The 21,428-nt window shown below is 37.9% G+C and overlaps 1 protein-coding gene across 4 annotated transcripts in view; it reads left to right on the top strand.

Moving 5' to 3' along the window:
- The window catches only part of LOC148645655 (C-Jun-amino-terminal kinase-interacting protein 1-like), a 46,785-nt gene that overhangs the window by 17,271 nt on the left and 8,086 nt on the right, over positions 1-21,428 (top strand). For 2 of the 4 annotated variants that reach the window (XM_088611189.1, XM_088611187.1), the window contains exons 2-5: positions 5,409-5,523; positions 11,667-11,909; positions 16,969-17,050; positions 17,979-18,902. In XM_088611189.1, coding sequence (XP_088467315.1) covers positions 5,409-5,523; positions 11,667-11,909; positions 16,969-17,050; positions 17,979-18,902 — 1,364 coding nt within the window. Of the gene's footprint in view, positions 1-1,267; positions 1,504-5,408; positions 5,524-11,666; positions 11,910-16,968; positions 17,051-17,978; positions 18,903-21,428 lie in introns of those variants that run through there. The other 2 variants (XM_088611188.1, XM_088611190.1) reach the window with 2 other exon arrangements.

Raw genomic sequence — 21,428 nt, 5'->3', positions numbered from 1 at the left:
GGAATGCAAAGTCACATGTTGTATTGTGAGAAAAATAATTTAATTTTTCCGCAATAAAGAATACACATTGCATAACCATATGTTTTATAGCAAGCCCTACATCAGGCTTTGTGTTTACAATGTGTCTATACACATGTTGTAGTATTGCATTTATGTTTATGTCCAAGCTTGTGAATAGTGCTAAAACAGAAGAAATACTTCAGTATGTCCTTGACTCAATACATAGTCCTGTAGTGTTACTGAAGCAACCCAAGTGCAGTGTCCTTGTGTAATGCAGGGTTATATCAATAGCTTTGAGGTATCACACTGACAGTGGTGGCTATACAGTATTGTATATCAGGGGAACCTATGGTCACTGCAGGCAACGCTAAGAGGCTTTACTACAGTAGGATCATGTAAGAACATCACTCTGAATTTTCTCAATGGATCAATGAGATTGGAAAAACATCTGTCAGTGTCAGGAAGAGAGTAAATTAAACGTTCAGACAATTGAAAAGGTAAAGTCAAAAAAGGCAAAAGCACTTTCGAGTAACCATTAAAATCCATGTCTATATAGATCAGTCTAGCAGTCTTTTTGTTTCTTTCTATGGATCTCGGTCACTCGTTAATTCCCCAACATATGATACCATTTCACGCCTTTGCAGCATTTCCATCCCTCCTGTTTTTCTGCAGCATTTTTTTTTATTATAAGGAGCCTGTCAGGGGTTTTCAGTGATGAAGAGTCCCTTTCATAAAAGCCAGAGACTATTCCCTAGAGTCAGCCTAAGTCAGATTTCTTAAAAATAATCTTTTTCCCCGAATGCACATCCCAGCACCAGTTTCGAATTGTTTGACATTCAAGATGTGTTCTGTAAGTAGATTGCAAACTCATTTTAGTGGTAAATAGTTCTGTGCTTTACTATCCTTAAGACAGAAGCCCAAAGTACAGTATACTGGTAAAACAAGCCTACAGTAATGACAGGGTTAACAGCTTTCAATGCTATTGACCTTTACAGCATCCTTTAAGATGAGGAGGCAGAATTTAGGCAGTACCAGCCCCATTGATCATAGTAACACTATCCACCTTTCAGCAGGGATCAAAAAGGAGGTGGCAACATGAGCTTTATCGATTGGATCCATTAATAATAAAGGAGCAGAGCTTTTTAGAAGAGTGGCCCCAGCCAAAGTCCAGACAAAGCATTTTGACATTTTTTTTTCTGTACAGGACAGCAGTTTTTTTTACCTCTTTTGCAACAGCTGATGGTATGTTTATGGACCTTGGAAAATGTTAATACCAGAAGAAGAAAAGCGCAGCAGTCCGAATCCCAGAAAGCTGGTGGCTGGCTATGCAGTCAAGAGTCTAGTCTGGTCTGAGGACTCCGGATAGCACTTAGAATAAAGGGGAGCTCTAATTGCTTTTTAAATTGATCTGGTTGGTAATTGCTTTGCCGAGTAGATGTTGCTCACTTTTGTCATGGAGTCTAACGAAGGAGAGAGCTGGATGGAGGATCAGTGGGAGAAATGGTAGGAGAAAGTGCTGTGATTTTGTTGTATGGGTGTTTCCTGTGTAATAACATGCTTGCCGTGAGCCGATGGTTTGACCTTGCGCTTTTTGTCTGCTGATTCGGCTGTCCTGTGCTCTTTGCCTGGGTCTGTGTAATGTCCTTGGGAAAAAAAAGAGATGCTGCAGCCAAACAAGGGCTGTCTCCAGCTGAGGCAGGTTAAAACTATACCGTGCAATACGGGATTTTTAATTGTGGAATAACAGTTACTGACTTTAAAAAGTGCCCTTCGCGGGATTCTGACTCAGGGTTTCCAGTGAGTTTCAGTAGGATCTTATATTCATGTATGTGAGTGCTTTAGTTGCATTGAATAAGCCCTTTTTTATTCACCATTTACTTTGTTTTAGGAGTGTATTGGAAACTATTAAAAGTTAAAGCGAGTATAGGATACCCCTCGCTTCCAGGGCATGTTTTTTAGAATGTATATTTCACCTCTAGAGCAGGTTATCATAATTATCTATATGTTTTAATTATATTGCATAAATTTGTTGTTTCATTACAACTGAATTTAGAGAATGTTTAAATTGATCTCAAAATGATCTTTCAGCACATACATGTATAATTGTTTACATTAACGATACAGTATATTGAACTTGGCTCACACTCAGGCTTACTAAGTAAAACAAAATCTTTAGTATTAGTGCTATTCGGTATTATGCTGCAAGTAAAGCTCTCTTCTGTGTTTTGAATCTAAATGAAATTACAGTACTGCAAAAGTGAAGCCACTGAGAAAATACAAGGCTACAAACATATAGACATTAAATTCAGACCTTCAAGCAGGTCTGTACTGTCTGTACTTAAGAGGAAGCAAGATGTTTCAGGGCACAGCATTGCAGCTGGAAATGGTCTCTGCAGGGCTGGAGGGCTTTAGGAACTAGAGCAGTCCATAATAACTTAGAAAAGATTAAGAAAGTAAAACATGGATCCATGGTTGTTGCACTATGCTGATCTTAGTTCTTACAAACGTGCTGTAATCTTGTTTAAACCAAATGACAGTATGGATTTTATTATTGTGAGACAGAAGTGTGTTTTTTTTCTGAGAGAAGCACCCAGCATTGATGTGTGTGACACGATCAGTCTGTGGCTGGATTGTGATTACAGGCCAGGAACTGTTTTGCATCCAAAGAAATTAGCTAGAAATAATTGGTTAAATGTTATTTACTGTTCAGTTCCTTTCCACTCCTGTTCTACTGCCTAAAAACAAATGGCTTTGAATACGCCTTGCATGTCAGAGTTAACTCATTCCTAGAATGTTTTTGTGTACAGACATTGGCTCAGGCAAGTGCCCACAGTATCTACAATTTTCAAATCATAGCGCCACAAGATGTGAAAGCCAGAAAAACAAAATGCCGGTTTGTTGGAGAGTTCCATGTTTAATTAAACAACATTCATACAACATCTGCTTGTTTCCTTTCTAAAACACACCTACATGTGGTTCAGCAGCAGCCATGATGTCCTGCACTGCAAATGTTCCTCTCTCACCTGCTTGTGTTCCATTAGTATCTCCGGTTCCCAATCCGTGTCAAATTTTGTCCATCAAGTGTTTTATCCATGTGGTGTGAGTACAGACCTATGCAAGAAACAAGTATGTAGAAGCCCCTGGCTCTGCAGAAACATACACACAGTGACAAGTTCCGTCGTGCTCTTTTACAGTGTCAACCAGAGTACACAGCAGAGTGAAGAGCAACATTAATTCTGATGTTCACTTTGGTGCCATGCTTGAAATGTGTTAACTTACTAAAAGGAACTAAAAAGATCTAATGCTTAATGATTTGAGTAACCTTTTTGTTGTGTGATAATGGTACCTGTAATTGATCCCATACGAGATCGACTCTGAAAACCTCAAGGTTTTAACTCTGCTATACTTTTGATTGAATGCACAGGCTGTCCTTAAAGGAACTCAGGATAGCACGGGCTTTCTTTTGACAGGATCTCTCCAACTGAAGACAGCCAAGTAGGGGAAATCAACATGAAGTGTTTTGTTGTGCAAAGCAGCTGTTGTGTGCTGAACTCACTCCAGTGCAGCAATGTCAAAACAGCTGTCATTCTGCAGTAACTTCAGGAGTCTGCTTGATTTTTCCCCCTAGTAAATCTTGGGCAGCTTGTACAAGAGGCTTGTTCAGTTTGTTTCAGATGTCAACGTACAATCAAAAAACTTGGTCAAGAGTTTCTGTTGTTCTGTAGCTTCTCACAAACTTTTGAGCTTGGTTTTGAAAATATAAATTGCTCTTCATGATCTGATTAGTTTGTTTATAATACCTTTTTAGTTCTGGGGCTTATTACTCAATATCACATACAATACAGGACACATAAACTGATATTAGTAAAAAAGGAATTTGCTTCTCCAAATTATCTAAATTTACCAACATACCAGGTACCAGCTGCTTGGGAGGCCTTTACTTCACTAGAAGAGCAAAAGCAAGTGGGCAGCAGTTTATTATACAGTATTTTATTTTCTAAAGATGGATTGATATGGTGAGCACTTTAACAGAAGAAGTGTTTGTGCTCCTCAGAGTGGGAGCACTGAACTTGGAATTATATCCGTAGGCCTGTCAGGATGTGTACAGGCCTAAAATGATCAACAAAAGCTGAGGAAAATGGCCCCACCCCTTCCTTGACCCAGGAATCGGCTGTGCTCTGTTGTCCTCAGGAGACTGACCGCAGTCTCCTCTCTTACTGTCAGATGAAGTTAAGCAACAGTGTCTCTGATTCGTCCTCCTGGGCAGCAAACCTTATTCCCTCTTTGTGTAGCACTTCATAATTTCATCACCAGTGCCATGGTGTTGTCACTTGTGTTCCTAAGTGACAGTAGATAGCTGTAGGCTTTTATTACGATCGTTCAGAGGTAATTGGGGAAAAAAAGCATTTTTTTTTCCTCAGTGCAAACTGACATGACAGAAAGATAAACAAGATTAATTATTATTTTTCCATGTCACAAAAAGTGCCTTCTAGGTTACACAGACGTAATTTGTATCTAAACATAGTGGGGTATAAAGTAATTATTTATATATTACCACTGAATATCTATTTACAGGTTAGGTCTCTTGGCCTCAGGTATCCTTGAGTTACTAAAATATCCGAAACAAGCTCTAATGTAATGGAACTCATTAACATATCTGGAACTTAAAGACACTTATCTAAATCCATATCCAAAAACACTTAAATATACAACTTCATTTCACAATACTTAAAGGTTTCACTTTTCACAAGCATCCTGATCACATACATTGACTCTTACTTGGAAATAAATATAAATATAAAATATATGCATTATCCATCCATTTTCATTTTGGATGTAACTGCTTGATTCTTAGAGGGTTGTGGTGAGCTAGAGACTAACCCAATAGGAATAGGGTGCAAGTCAGTACAACACCATAGATGGAGCATCTGTCCATTGCAGGGTCCACATTTATAAGGATTCTCTTTTACAAATATATGTGGAGTAATTTAGAGATTCCAGCTAACCTGGATGTCATGTCCTTGGACTGTGGGAGAAAATCCACATGAACATGTGAGGATTATGCAGACTTCTAAATGAACACAGGAGTGAATTGAACTTTTGATTTTTAATGTTAAACTTTAAGTCTAAGATTTCTGATTGAATAATGTGTACATACTGTATGTATTAATAAGTGTGCATTGTGATCGTTATTTTTATTTAAGATGTACTGGGGCAAATTCCAATTATCTTTGTTGACAATAAAGACAATAAAGTATTGAATCTGGAAATAAATGTTGTGCATTTCTGAGTTCATGCAAAATAGTTGGCAGTACTGACAAGTCCTTTGCAGGACATAAAGACAAATCCAGTCTCTCTTGGAAACTCTTTGAAAATGAACAAATGTTTTGTTTCTGTGCTTCCATTAGGCTGACCCATGACATCAGTCTGGATGAGTTTGAAGACGAGGATCTGTCAGAGATAACGGAGATCACTGATGAATGTGGCATGAGCCTGAACTGCAACGACAGCCTAGATGTCACAGTAAGGAGATGATAAAACGCACCTCTCTTTAGTTTTTTCACATTTTTTTAGGGGTGTTGGGGAAAGGACTTTGAAAGTCTGTCCATCGCAATGGAAAAATGCAACACAATATATTTTTGTTGTATTCTTTGTTGCTGTTCACCCTCAAAAAGGCAAATTTTGTTGCGAAGGTTATTGCCTACTATCATTTTGGCATGGTGTACTTCTTTTTTACATGCAAGAGTGAAAAGGAAGAACCTAGTAGAGTTGTTAGAGGATAGATGTTCATGGTATGAGTCAATTTATAAAGCATGACTAAGTAACCATGTCTTAGGCTATCATCAACTCTGACTGAAATAATGAAAGTCTGAGATTTTTACATAATATTCATCCTCTGAAGCCATACCCCTTGGACAGCCACTATGCAGATATTACAGCTACACTGTATATGACACCCAACCTTTGATGTGATTATTTTAATCGCAATACGTGGTTGTTACAGATCCCGTGGCAGTTTTCAGAAGAGTGCACGTTTTATTCCTGGTGGTGCTCACTTTGCTGCACTTCAGTAGTGGATTAATGGGTTCCATATTATATATAAAGTGTTTTAGGAATGTTCTTGGTGAGAAGTACATATAGAGTATTAATGCCAGGAATAAGGAGACGAAGCAGAAGAAGAAGAATTGTTGTTGTATGATCGTTACCCTACAAGAGAAGCAAATGAATGTGTTCAAAATTCAAAACAGGTCAATGGCATACAGCATACTGTATGTAGAATAGACTGTCATAATGAATCATTTGATATTAAATTACTTGTAGTAATGTTTCAGAAGCATAAGTAAAGCAAATCTCTATATGTTGTAAAACTTTTTTTTTCTAATGCAAGTGAAACACAGGCAGTCTAAATATCTTTCTTGAATTTTGCATATTCTTAGAACTAATAATATCCTAGTCTTTCACTATCTAACTTTATTACAACATATTATGAAATAAAGTGTCACTTGAAACTTGTCTTCAACAAGTTGTTGACATTTTAATTGAAACCTCTGGCCAAAATATTATATTTTGCTTGTAAATATAAATGTATTTACATGGCTTCTATTTACTTCAGTAAGGAACTGTTCCAACAACTGTTCTCCATTTGTTTCCTAACTATATGTCAAGTCGTTTTGTGCTTATCATCATTAGGGCCTGAAACAATATCACCCTGTGGTAACAATAACATTCTTAACATTCAAGCACAGGAAGAAAAGTCTTTAAATACATTTTCTCTATCCTAGTTTGTAGGAAAACCCTCTTGATATTCTAATATATTTTTATGGTTTCTCATTATTGGGGTGTCCGGGGAGCTTATTATATGAAGATATGCTATTGGCAGCGCACACAATTTTAGGCAGTAGCCCATATTGTAACCTGTAGTGAAATCTGAGCGGTTTTTAAGTTACAATGTGAAGTGATGAATTAGAAGCTTGAACTGTGCTATTGTTGAAATTAACTCTTTACTGCATTCAATAAACTGTTTACAAGGAAGTTAATCTTATTTTGGTGACTCACTGTGCCCCGAGTCAAGCAGACCAAGTCAGACCAATTCACCTCACATGATCCAAGACTTTGTCCTGAGGAGGTCTGTAGTCTTGTTAATTCTCTGAAACTGCATAACATGTATTGAAGGAGACAGTGGATTTGGTTAGCTTCCCGCTTTTAAACATACTGTAGACTTTTCAAGGTCAGCTTGCACTCTCAAAATGCTTTCTGAAGGATTTCGTGAAATAAGTAACAATATAATTTTAATCTTTTTGTCCGTGTTTATGTAAGCAGTTAACCATCAAAAATGACCAGAATGCAGAATTTTCTGGTAGAGTCACCCACTGCTCAGTGTAATGGGGAACGCCATTCTCCTTGTTTAAATAAATTATTTCCTTTGTTACAGAAAGCAAATAAATATTTCCTTTGTCAAAATGGCTGCATTTATTTTGTATCCCTAGAAATCACCAGTATCTGCATGAACCCTTTTCTAATCTACATTGGAAATCATTGTGACCATAGTGGTATAAAGTAAAATACCCCCATAGAAATACCATCATTTAAAAGCAGGTCAGATAGCACTTCCATCTCTCCATTTTCCTTTGTAGAAATAATGAAAAATTAGATTACTTTCTTTGTAACCAAGGAAATATAATGGATGTGTATTGCCATGTCGGCATTCTTAACAAGCTCAGTGTGCAGCATGATGGCACCATGAAAGGATGACTCATACAGTATACAGTGTATAATTGCTAAGATGGTCGCCCTTATTTCTTTACATACTAATTTAAGGGCAATGCATGGTGCTTGTGTATTCTTGTGTTCTTGTGCTCAGTCACGTTCTCAGTTCCTATGGGAACTCCTACATCTAGAACTTTACCACAGTTAAGACAAAAGAATGAATATCACTGTCATACATACGTAGGTGTAAATATAATAATGAAGTGTGGTTTCCATGGAAATTCCATTTTTCCCTCTGCGTATTAGATTCAGTCTTTCAGGCTCGCTTTTCAGAAAGAAAAATAGAAACCTTGCCGTATTGTGAAAGGGAATTCAACATTTTTCTTTAAGAAACTAATGTTACACAGTGCTCTCTTTTTATGTTTAGGCTTTTATGTCTTGGTATTTAGGAATCCTGGCACTGTAATCCACATATGAGAGTTGTTATTATGAATAAAATACTTTTATCCTGCAGATTACACATTCATTATAAGGCTTCCTCTAGATGGTTACCTTGTTATTTTACAACTCACAATAATAATTTCTCCTGTAATTTTGTTTTATTATTGATAACCATCTTCCAGTTTTGGGTTCCTTACAACATGAATAAAACAACAACACCACCACCAGCATTAGAAGATATCTTAAATGGATATCTGGACCTTGCTTTCTTTTTGTGCCTAAGAATCAGTTATACCAAGGACTGCACAATACCACTGTCTGTCGTTATTACAGTAATGCATATCAACTGAACCTGAAAGGCAAAATGAGCCCTTTCAGTTACCGCTGTCATTGCTAGTGGCAGGCTCCCTTCCTTACAACAGCTGTCACCAAGTCCTCGAACTGCTTGTGTTGGAATGGCCTCCTGGGCATCCCTCAATAATTGATGAGGCCAGCCTTCTGAAACCCCCCTGGGATGGTGATATCAGCGATGAGGTAATCCCACATTGGATGAGGTAATAAGCATACCAGGTGTAGTTTTCCCTCTTCCCAGGCTCTGTTTCTTTTGAATGTAAGCTTTGGGCTTATAGTAGGAAGCAGATGCCTTACTGCTTTAATGGATGTTCGTGAGCTCTCTGATTAATGGATCCAGTTAATGGATTATAGGCACTGGAAATGGACTCTGCAGGGAAGGTGGGCCATTCTGCTACCAGTCTATTTGTTTTTGGTTGCTTTCCTTCATAGTTGATTTTAGATTGGCTGAAATAATCACCAATGATAATTAATCAGTTCATGTGTAAGCTGCAGTGTATTGAAATAAGCATATGGAAATCAGTATCACCAAATATATTAATGCATTGTTTTGTGTGTTAGTTTTTGTGTTCTTTGTGTTCTGATTCTCAGCAATTTTGCTTTAGGGCAACATTTGTTTCGCAGATTGTTTTCTGTATCCATAAATGGCCTGCAGATGTATTCATACCTCTTTTGAAATGGGTGCAAAAATATCATATAGCACAATGTGTAACAGATGAGATAGTGTCTCACTTAATAAAACATCTAATGTTATACTGACATCATAATAGCATTGTACAGAGCAAATATGTATTTGCCTTAATTCATTAATTGGATTGTGGATATTTGTAACATGAAACATTATGAAATCTCTGCATATTTCTTTTATTTGATGTTAATTGTCCCTATGTCATCAGGAACACTATGATAATATGTGGAGGGCACTGCATATGGCCTAGTTTGCAGAACCAGGTAGAACCTCTGTAGGTAATGTTAATTATTTGTTAGTTCTGCGCTTGTTGTGGACTGTACTCATTTGAATATTGAGATGTTGTGTGTTGTTCTTACAAAAGTGTCCTCTGCGCTTCTGTCTTGAGAGTGGAGAGTTCTGCCCCATAATGGCCGAAGAAAATTACAATTGTAATGCCGACTGTGTATTCAGATCAGGAGGGTTCCTGACAATGATCTGTGCATTTCCTGTCAGGCAGTAGGGCTCAGTCGTGCTATATGTATGCCACTCCAGGGGCATTTTCACAGGATGCAAATAGAAAGAATGAATGTCTAATCCTAGAGCAGTGTCTCCGAGCCCTGTCTCTGGCTGGTTGCCTAGCAACAAGGCAAAAGCTCTTAGAGAGAATGTGGTGTAATGAATAACAAAAAAACACCAAAACAGTATTTTTCCTCAGGGGTAAGATTATTAATTTTTTTACACCAAGATGTGAAATGATTTCCTGGAAATATTTACAGAATTTGTTCTGAATGTGAAATGCTTTTTTTATGGGTAAAATGAATATTTCAGATATTATTGATTTTTTTATGCAGACAATTAGTCATTAGTCATTAAAAAGTATTTTAAGTAAAGAAGAGTCCATCAGTAATGACAAAGCTTTCTCACATCATTTCTAATGATGCATCTGAATCAGACTTTGCCAATCTGGGTCGCTGTCAAACCAATATTTGTTTCACCTGAGTTCTCTGTTGCTTAACTGGACCTGCAACGTTTCTTAATTACTGTACAACATGTACAGTAAAACATTTTCAGTTTGCTTGTAAATGATTTAACTTTATACTTGTTATCAAAATATAATGAACACTGGCAGCATTCTAACCCTGATCTTAATTGCTTAATTTAAGTTATTATTTGGGTAAGACCTCCAGTCACCTGATTTTTATGTTTTTTTGCTAATTGAAAGTTCCCTGTAAAGCCTCAGATTTGAGATCTGATGTCAACCATCCCTAATGTTGTTGGGATCAATAAAGGCTTGGAAACTATTTTAAAAAGTAAACAGGATCTGGCAAAATAAAATATTATTGGATAATTGGTTCTGAATTAGAGTCGTGATTGAAAATGAAAAGGGGAGATACCTGGGTGATGAAGACCTGGATAGTGCCTGAATTAATGGTTTCATGGTCTTAACTTCTGACATGTAAAAAGTCTTAATACTGTGTTATTACCCAAAGACTTGAATGATGCATGTTAATTCAGTAGAAATAAAGATAGTACATCAAAAGCTCTAAATTGAGATTAACCTCTTACATTTTCAGTAGTTTTTCTCAAGAAAGAATATGCAAATGTTTCTATTTGATGTGTGATTTTTTTGTTTTAGCTTTTGAGTGCTGATACTGGCCATCTCTTTATATCCCATAACTAAACCGAAATGAAAATGACATGAAATTCAAATGGAATAGCTCTATGAATTATTTTACCACATTGCAGTGCATGTGAGAAAAAAAACTGCAATGGAATGTTCTAAAATTCTCCATTTGGATAATACTGTATGTGACTCATTTTGCATGATTGTTTTTAATACAAATGTTGCATTCTCATAGTATAATAGCACAGAATAGGATTAGCATTTATAATATACACTTAGTATGCATTACCAGATGTAATCTGTTCTGATCCTAGAAACAAATCTTTTTGCAGCTTAACTGAAATGAGCATGTAATAAATACAATAGCAGACTTAATTAGTTTCACATTTTAATTTTTGTGCATTAACTATGGACAAATCAAAATACAAAATAACCAAATACATGGGTTTGCAAATTAGGTTTTTTGTGTACTGATGAGTTTGAGATGAACGTCAGAAATCAATCTAAAACCAATTTGACTAATAGGTTCTTTCTGAGGTCTTGTGGACGCCAAGTGAAATAGTATTGACTGATATGTAAGAAAAGAAACGCAGATTTGCTTTTGCAGGTTTTTTTTAGTGAAAAAGAAGGCTGAGAAAAGCTCAGATATTTTCCTACAACAGACTTGTGTGACTGCGCATGACTGCACACGGGTGTGGATGATTAGTAACCAGGAGGACGCGTAAACCAGCGAGTGATGAGTCACCGAGCCAGGCAGTGGGTCCTGAAAGGGTTACAGCCATGACGTGAGTGAATTGGTTTCCCTGCCTCCCCTGTTGATGCAGGCAGCTCTCCGACTGATCTCTGCTGCCCAATCTTTTTCTGTCTTTCCAGTGCCGTGTGACCAGAGAGGCCAATAGCGCAGCGGGGAAGGTGGATGGGAGTGAGGCCAGCAAGCTGCAGGCAGAGATACTTCATTTGGATTTGATTGATGCGGTGGATGAGATACAGGACGAGGAAGCTGAACTGCCCAACAAGGCCCCCCCAGTGAAGGAATCCGTTCCCGTTACCATGGATACTTACAGACCCAAGAGACCCACCACCCTTAACCTCTTCCCACAGGTGCCTCGGACTCAGGTAAGAAAGCATCCTCTCTAACGCTCTGACAAGCTTTCCTTTCTGAGGTTAGAACGAGGCTAGAATACTGGAGCAAGGGCGGATCAATACCTCAACCTCACCTACAAGTGGGTTGGGCAATTTAAGAGCATCGTCTTTTTAGGTCCTGCGACCATTCCTGTTTTTGTGTTGTCATTCTTTTTAGCAACAAGCTTTGAGAATGGATAACATGATGCCAAATCTAGATTTAATGTATACGTGGCTGTTGTGCGCTTCACCATCTTCTGATTAGTGCAGTATGAAAATACAAAGGGGTTTTCTTACTGAAAATCACCTTCATTAAAGAATTGCCCTTCTTACATTATCTAAAATAAACTCTTCTGCTTAAATGATATGGTGGTCAGTGATATTTTACACAGCGATTTAGGCCCAATGTAACATCAGCAGACATGAATTACTAGTCAGGCTTGTGTGGGCAGGCTGAGAAATATCAGAGGGCCGCACAACAGAAAAATCACTGCTAAGCTATCCAGCTCCCCACATAATTATTTAAAAGGGCCACAAACAGTATCTACATCCATGCATTACCCTATATATTTGGAAGCAGATTTCATCTTTATAAATCATTTCTATCGGCACTCCAATATATTTCTCAGATACTGGGAGTTTGATGTGTTTTTGCTGAAAGATATTTGTGCAAATACATAGGTAAAAAGCACATAAGTGCCATTTGAAAAGTTAGAAATTCAATTGTTAAAATAATCACCAGGCTTTGATTCCTTAAGGGCTGTGGAACTGTAAAACATTGTCAATGTAATGTACAGAAGAAAGATGGAAGGGTGGATTTTTCATGCAGTATATTAATTCAGAAGAATAATTTATTTGCAAGCAGGTTTTTATCCATGTCCCATATTATATCCAGAAAGATCGTAATGACAAGTAGAACTCCCTCAAATGTGTTTTAAAGCTGTGGGTATGAGTTTAGTTAATTAACATAATATTTATAAATAATTATAAACTTGATTTTATATAGCACCTTTAAAGGTGGCTTCTCAAAGGGCTTTACAGAACAACAACAATAAAAAAACACAACATATGCACAATTAGAATACACAATGAGAGCAGACAGTAGATGGGGGTACTGAGAGTACAGTAAGAGCAGAGGGGTAAAGAACAGAACCAGTTAGGTAAAGGCTAACTTCTAAAGAAGAAGGTTTTGAGTCTAGATTTGAAGTTTAGAGAAGGTGACTCTCTGATATTCTTGGGGAGATAGTTCCAGAGCTTTGGGGCAAAACCGAAGAAGGCCCTGTCACCCATAGAGTGTAGATGGGCCTAGGGGACAGATAGGAGACCAGAATTAGAAGAGCAAAGGTTGTGAGGTGGGGGTGTAGGACGATAGTAGCTCAGACAGATACTGAGATGCCAAGCCATTCAGAGCCTTATAGGTGAACATAAGTCATGCGGGTTGGATTAATTGATGGGATGGACTCACCTTGCACCCTGAGTTCCCATAATATTAACCAGTTGCATTGACCTCTAAAAAATTACCATGATTTTTTTAATTTGATGAATGTATTGGAGTAAAAATACCTTTGAGAGCCTCTTATGATGTTGAACAAGTGATTGACATTGCTGAAGGTTTTTTCGATACCTCTTGCCTTTTTTCATCCTGATAAGATCCAGAATTGTTCAATGTCATAAAAGTTCTCTATGTGTTATTTTCTAACCTTGTGAAAACTGTTCTCTTTTTGGTTATCCCTCTTGACAAAACACAAGACAAAAGGTTTGCCTGTTAACAGATATAGGCCTTAGAGTAATTTGTAGAAATTGAGGTTACCTAGAAAAAAAACCTTTAGCCTTTTGAAGTTGCTTTTTACCCTGTTTTTCAACAAGTGTAAATTGAAAATGAAAATTGACCTGCAGCTACCCTTCCTTTTTATCTGTGAATTGGTTTTACTGATGTCCACTTCAATGATTAACAGCTGAGCAAACCTGAGAAGCATTTAAGTAGAAGCAGATTTGAATTGGACACAACTGACTGTGCATGAGCCGACACCTCTGATGTAACCTTTCATGGATGGATTAGCACATTTTCTGGACGAAACACCATAGGAATGACCATGGGATTAAAAATAATGAATGATTCAGTACTGAATCATAATATCCAGGTCAGCGAGTTTGTTGTTGCACCGGCAAAAGAAAAACAACCTTCACAGTAGATCTTGATTGGGATCTCCAGTCTAATCCCTAATCTTACTGCTGTCAAATCTGTTCATGTACATTGTCAGTGGCTCTATTGTGAGTATATGGCTCACCTTGGATTAAACCCACGGAGTGTAACTGAGGACCAAGCATGCTGGAAGTGGGAGTTGGTCATTACTTTTCCTAGAAGATCTGCATAAATTGATTATGTTTTATTTTTAGATTCTCATCTCCCTAAATCCAAATGATCTGTTTGCTATGGATTTTACAGAGCGCTGTATTTTATAGGCTGTAGTTATATACTTATTGGCTTTAAATGTAATATGTGGAAAACACCACTTGTTGGAGGTGTTTCTTTTCATTGTGCTAAATCATGCCTCTTACTCTGACATTTACTCTAAAAGTTGACAGTGACCCTTATTGTCCATGTTAGTGTCATTTTGTTTTTACCTTTCTATGAGTCCACTTTGTTTCCATCCTCTATTTTTGTAACATTTAGAGCTCCATTTCATAGAGTTTAATTTAATTACTGAGGTAAGCAGTTTGGGAATATTACTCATGTAGCCATCTCCAGTAGGATGATAAAATACAACATACTGTATTGGTTAATGTTTGAATGATAAATACACTTTAAAGTGGGCTTCCAACAAAGATATTAAACATACTTCATTACCATTATTGATATGTTTTATAGAGTGATCCAAAGTGAGGATAACACTATGACTCACACACACAGGAAAAACGTAATTAGTAGTGAAACCTCACATTTATAATATGACTTTCTAAGAAATGGCATTGCAGAAGGATCTATTACACTTGTCATTATTATTCAAACCAACATCCACTGTCCCTGCTGTGGGAAGTATTGTACAGTATTGTAATGAAATTATCATATTGCCCTTTTCTCTGTTCTGTATCTTGAAATTCAATGGAACCCCTTCTTACCATTTTGTGCTAGAGTACATACGTTTTGTACCAAGATACACAATTTTGGGTGGCATGGTGGCGCAGTGGTTAGCTTTGTTGCTTTCAAATGTAGACTTGGGGTGCTCTCTGTGTTGGATGTATGTTCTCCCCATGTTTGCTTGGTTTTTTTTCAGGTGCTCTGGTTTCCTCCCACAGCCCAATGACAACTGCTGTTGACTCTGGTGTGAGAGTGTGTTTTTGTGTCTGTTTCTGCCCTGCGATGGACTAGTGTCTCATCCAGGGTGTTCCCTGCCTTGAGCCCATTGCTTGCCAGGATGGGCTCTAGCCCTGTGTGACCCTGGATTGGATAAAGCAGTTAGAAAATGGATGGAATGTACACAATTGTTTATTCAATGAATCCTGTTTTCTTATACATTGTATGAAATATCTATCTCCTCCAGCAGAGAAAGGCAGCTGACCAATATACAGTACAGAACAATTCTAAAAGGGTAAAATGCAAAGAATAAGTTAATCCCAGCAGTTGTCTCTGCGGAAAGTGATTTACTTCAGTGACTCACACTGGCTCTTGAAATACATCAGTTCATTCCTAATGGAGCTTTTCTTAAGTGCACCTGTTTCACAGCATTTTTCACCTACACCATTGACAGGATAGTACAGTAGTTACCACGGTGACAGAATACATCTGGCAGCAGCATTATCTGAGTCAGTCAGTGATTAGATGAAAAACAAAGTACTTTTATTCAAGAGGAGAAAACTATACTGCAGGCACCCTGAGCCCTGCCTTTGTTTAATGTACCACGTTCTCTTCATGGAAACCTTGCTAATAATAAGAAGCCTGAGAGGTTACTGTTTTCTAGAGAAGACCTAATGTAGTACGTAGGAAATATTAATATTGCAGAAGAATCTCTGAATAACCCATAGAATACTTCACACTTAAAACTGTGCAAGCCCAGGAAGATACAGATAGATTTTAGAAGATAAAACATTTCAACTATACAACAACTCTTTATTTTAGACATGTGAACACAGTATAAATAGTGATTTATTTTACACAGTGATACATATTTGACATATTTTTGATACAGCGTTTTAGACAGAGTCTATTGGAACTTGGTCCTCTGGTGTATTTTCTGCCACAGAATACCCTTGAAAGCAATTTGATTTGATAATGTTTCCATTAGCCACATGTAAAAATTATTTCCAATGACCAATTACTAAATTTCCAATTACAAAACAAAATAAAGGAACAAAGGATTCTAATATCCAGCAGTCAACCACTGGCAATTATTGCAACAAAACTTTGGTTTTAAAGATGTTTGTTGTTATTTAGTAGCTTCTTGTATTATATTAATTTTACTCAATTTAAACTATATAAGCTCATTGTGCTTAAAAACATACATTTTCTAGATGTTTTGAACAGCTGTTAAAACTGTATTTGCATAGGTCACGGAGTTTAAAAAAAAAGAATGTCCAGTCTTTTCTATTTGTTGTCACCATAATGTGTCAACTTAACTTGAGTGACTGGGGGAGAGACCCTAATTACTGCCTCTATTTTCCAAACAGAGTCCCAGAGGTAATAAGAATGCCAGCTATTCAAATTAGTATTACTTCACTATTTCACTGCACAACCTACCAAATAAGCACAAGAACACTGAATGGCTTTTTCCTCCAAAAAAGGAATTCAAATCAAATTCTGGTCTTTTGGATACAAAAAGAAGATTGTTTCCAACATAAACTATTTTAATTTAGTTGTGGGCTCCACCTGGAGATGGTTTTCTATAAGTTGAGACATAGAAGCAGAGAAAATTATATAGCTCAGATCCTGTTTGGCAGTAAAAGGGACTTATGTTCCCTTTAAATGAATGCTGCAGCTGGAAACAAAGGACTCTGGTTGTTCAGCAGAATAAAAGCTTTGTTGTGTGTCTGTTTTTTTCTTTTAATTGAATCACAGGACACACTAAACAACAACTCGCTTGGTAAGAAATACAGCTGGCAGGAGAAAGTCTCTCGGTCATCTTCCCCTTTAAAAACAGGTGAGTTTCCAAAGTTTCCCGTTTTAAAAACCGACATTAGAAACATTACTGCATTTGAAGTGTTGCTGGGAGACGTGTCTGAATTAGCAATATGCCACGAGCAAAAAGCAGCGTGTTTTCAAAGGGGGCCCAGCCTTTCCCATTCAGAGCGAGGAAGTCAAACATGTTTGCTCTCCGTTTTTGATTTATAAGGATGGACTGGAAACCTCAGCAAGGCAAAATGTGATTGTTACAGCTGTTGCAAAGGTAGGGAAATTAAAAAAATCAGTTATATTATCAGATGTTTTTTGGGAAAGTCAAACCATTAGTCATATTAGGTAGCCATCTTGAGCTGACTCAGACATGTGAATTGTGCATGGTTAGTGAATGGTTTTGATAACCTCATCTCATTCAACTTTATAATGCTTTCAAATGATGAAAGACAAAAACATTAATTTGATTTATGATGCTTACACTTGATTTCTGACAGTTCTTTACATAACAGCTTTTGAGAGCATGGGATACTTGATTACTTGTTTTCTTTGGTTTACCTCCTTTGGCTAACCTGTTTACCATGGTTTTACCTTCTGAGCTGTTGTTGCTTCCATATGCAAGATTATTGCAGGTGGAGTATGTTTTAGGGTTTCAAGATTAATTCGATTAAGGACAAATAACTGACATTGCTGAATGCTGTACCTTGAACTATTTTGATGTATTTTGTATACTATTTCTAGTATGGCGTTCCTAACAGAAGAAATGTTTAATGTATCCTCTGTGTTCACATTTGAGTTGTATTCATACAACTCAAATGTTGTATATTGTATAAATACAACTCAAATGTGAACAAAGAAGATGCATTAAATATAAATATATAAATAGTACAGGCTATTGCTTCGAAGCTGTTTTGACCTATAAGAAATAAGTAAAGATTTGTATGGGTTTGTCACAGGAGAACTGACTCCACCGCACGACCACATCTGCCTAAGTGACGAGGATAAAGTCCAGCACAGCACAACACAGACCAAAGACAAAGGCACCTCAACAGACACCCCATGTCGGCGCAGCTCTTCAACCCAGAGTAGTGGGGGGACGCGGTCCAAGCTTCAGGACAAGCCCAAGTCTACAGCGGGTGTGGAACCACAGACACAGCTGCAGCAACAGCAGCAGCAGCAGCAGCAACAGCAGCAGCTGCAGCAACAGCATCACAGCAAGGGGGCAGCGGAAGGGCACAGAGATCGCATCCGCTATCACACTGACGTGCGGCTTGAGGCCACGGAGGAAATTTACCTGACCCCCGTGCAGAAGAACTCAGACTCTCTGGAGCACGACAAGCCCTTCTTGTCTCAGTCCAGTGACAACCGCATGTCAGTCAGCTCGGACATAGACACGTCCCATTACCAGTCCCTTCCCAACAGGACAAATCCTTCCATCAGTGAGGAGGATGAGGTTTACTTTGCCACTACTACCACCGCCTCGGCCTTAGATCACAAAATGAGCACAAGCCAGGCAGCCGATTCCCAGGACAATGCTTTTCAGGGAGACTCTGGCGTCCCACGGACTTCTATCAGCTCCGAGGCCAGCGGCCTCTCGTACGACTCTGTCAAGTACACATTAGTTGTGGACGAGAACATGCAGCTGGAGCTCGTCAGCCTGAAGCAGTGCTACTCTGGCTACAGCGACGACAGCGATTCTGCCACCGTCTACGACAACTGCGTCTCCTCGCCCTACGAGTCTGCCATCGGGGAGGAGTACGAGGAGAGCGTGGTGAAGCGAGGCGCGGCGTGTTTGTCTGAGGACTCCACGCCCGAGGCAGACATGCCCTTCTCGAGGAAATTTCTGAATGTCTTCATGAACGGACGGTCGCGATCTTCCAGTAAGTGCTCAGACCCAAGAGCAGTAGTTGCAGCACCAAGCCCTGACAGTTTTAACCATGTAGGCCCTAGGAGCTGGACTGATAAGTAAGGGTACAAGGTGAAGTGTGCTGAATGATTTTATTCTACTCATTATATTTGAAATCTTTTAGAGATCTACACTGAGGTGAAGTGTAATGAATGATTTTACTAGAATCGTTATAACTGAAGTCTCTTACAAACCTACTCTGTGCATTAAATCAGTGATAAAAAAGGGTTTTACCAGTTTGCAATTAGACTAAAGCTAATGTTTAACAGAATTCCATAGTAACATGGTGTTCATAGGAAAGGAAGTGACATCAGGCTAAAATAACATCTTAGCTACAAACCTCTAGTACAGTGTGTGTACTGAATTTACATACTGACGGATAAAATATTTATTTTTTCAGTGTAGATTCATACTACCAATATATTTAATTTGCGTCATAATATATCTGGACATTTCCTGTCAATAAGTATAGTATTTTTCAACATTTTAATTTATAAGGAGAGCAATTAATTGTTGAAGATTTTTTAGAAGAAAAAATGACTCCATAATTGCTTCTAGCTCTTAAGATTTGCTGGTGTTCATTACGTAACCAGGGCAGCTCATGCAGGTTAATTGCTTTGCTGGAGAACCCTGACCCCATGGTGGGGGATACGTCCCAAGCACTAGGGTTACCTTTCCCAACACTCAGCGACACATGCCTTGGGATTTTCTCTTCCATAAGCAGGACCTCTGGCATTGTGCTAGATTCAGAAATGACATAATTAGGAGCCTGTAGTGTGTTGGCAGTGATCTGCGTTTAGTCCTCTGTGTCCCATTTGAACTTCCCTCTAACCATAGATATACATAAAAAGAGAGCATTATATTATTATAAAAAAATAAATTCTAGAACAACGTGGAATTTTAACCCACTGTAACTGTCTCTCCATGTTCCCCATTCTCTCCTCTATTGCTGGAAGCAGAAGTGTGGTTGATTAATCAAACAGATTTAATTGGATTTAGCTCAGAATTCCATACAGTACGTGTGCATTTTTTGTTTTGTGTGTGCCTCTGCATTATTTATTTTTAATTGATGAGCACAGGAAACTTTTGGAAACAGTAGGCCAACATTATAAACTAATGAACAACATTATGCTATGGAGATTAATTCATATATGCTGTCAGCTGAATCTTTTTAAAATGCAAATTCCACCACCCATGTATCCTAGTTTTCCATTGAGCAAAATGGATGGTCAGGAGGATGGATTGATGGGTAAATTGATCAGAGAGATAGGGAAGGTGCCAGCTTACGTTGTCATTTTTATTGCTGATCAACCCAATGCCCTGCCTACCTCTAATCTTCTCAGTAGTGCAGAAATGCCCTAAATGGGCACAGCTACATGCCCTAAAAATAGCTAGAGTGATAGTGAAAGCAGGCAGCTTTTTAGTGAACAGGTGCCAGTCAAGACTGTTCAATCAGTGAGCTGTCAGTAAATCTGGCACAAGAAGCGTTGTGGGTCTGCTGACAGATGAGTACACAGGGTGTCATCTGGCAGGGAATTATGACAGCTGCCACCAAATTCAGTTAATGCAGTTTTTCTGAAAAACATAAGAAAGAATAATGATACTAATGCATGCACCATAAAAAATAATAAAGAGGGACAATAAAGGAGTAAGGCCTTCATTGTTTCTTCAAAATACTGGATCAGAATTACATGGCAGTCTTCATGGTTAGTGAAGTTTCATTGATACCTGGGAGTTTAAATAAGCTACAGTATGCTTGCTAATGTATCGATTGGTAGTTCCCGCAATTTAGAGAAAACAATCTAATAAAATCTTTACGTTGTGTCTAAAGTATATTCAGAATAAACTCATATGGTTTTTGATTCTAAGATAATGTGAAAGAATTTTATGGAGAGAAGATTAATAGTCTTGTAGTATAATAGACACAAAAAAGAAAATAAGTTCCACATAATAAATAAAATCATCAACAAAGATTTATCATAAATGTATAAAAGCAGATCAGTTTGTCAGTAAAATTATATCTCTCGTAAAGTAGTTGTGGGTACCAAAGTTTGCCCCAAATTGTTGATATATTTCTTATCCATAAATGAACATACTAATATTCAGTAGCTTCTTCTTTACAGAGTCTCATGGAGTTTAAAATGACATTCAGGAGGAGGTCAAACCCCAATTCCACCTCCCTAAGTAGAAATATCACTCCTTTGCTGACTCCACGGCCAGGGGAATTCCACCAATACAGCTCACTATTCGATTTGTGAATCTTCTCTGTCTTAATTGGGGTTGGACAGAACTGCTAAATTTGTTATCTTAGCGCTTATTTTTTGGGTGGTATTTTGCAGCTTGGTTCCAGCACCAACACTGTACCTTACAATACCTATAATACCTAACTTTAACTTACAATAAGCGTATGGAAGAAAGATGGGAAAGAGTGATCAGCCCAAGTGATAAAATCAGTCCTGCACAGGAACAGGTGTGAGCATTAACAGTACAGAAGAGAATT

Source organism: Lepisosteus platostomus, chromosome 18, assembly GCF_059453375.1.
Source record: "Lepisosteus platostomus isolate fLepPlt1 chromosome 18, fLepPlt1.hap1, whole genome shotgun sequence".
NCBI classification, from domain to species: Eukaryota; Metazoa; Chordata; class Actinopteri; order Semionotiformes; family Lepisosteidae; genus Lepisosteus; species Lepisosteus platostomus.
Note: the sequence above shows the minus strand (reverse complement) of the source record. Positions and strands in the feature narration are given on the sequence as shown.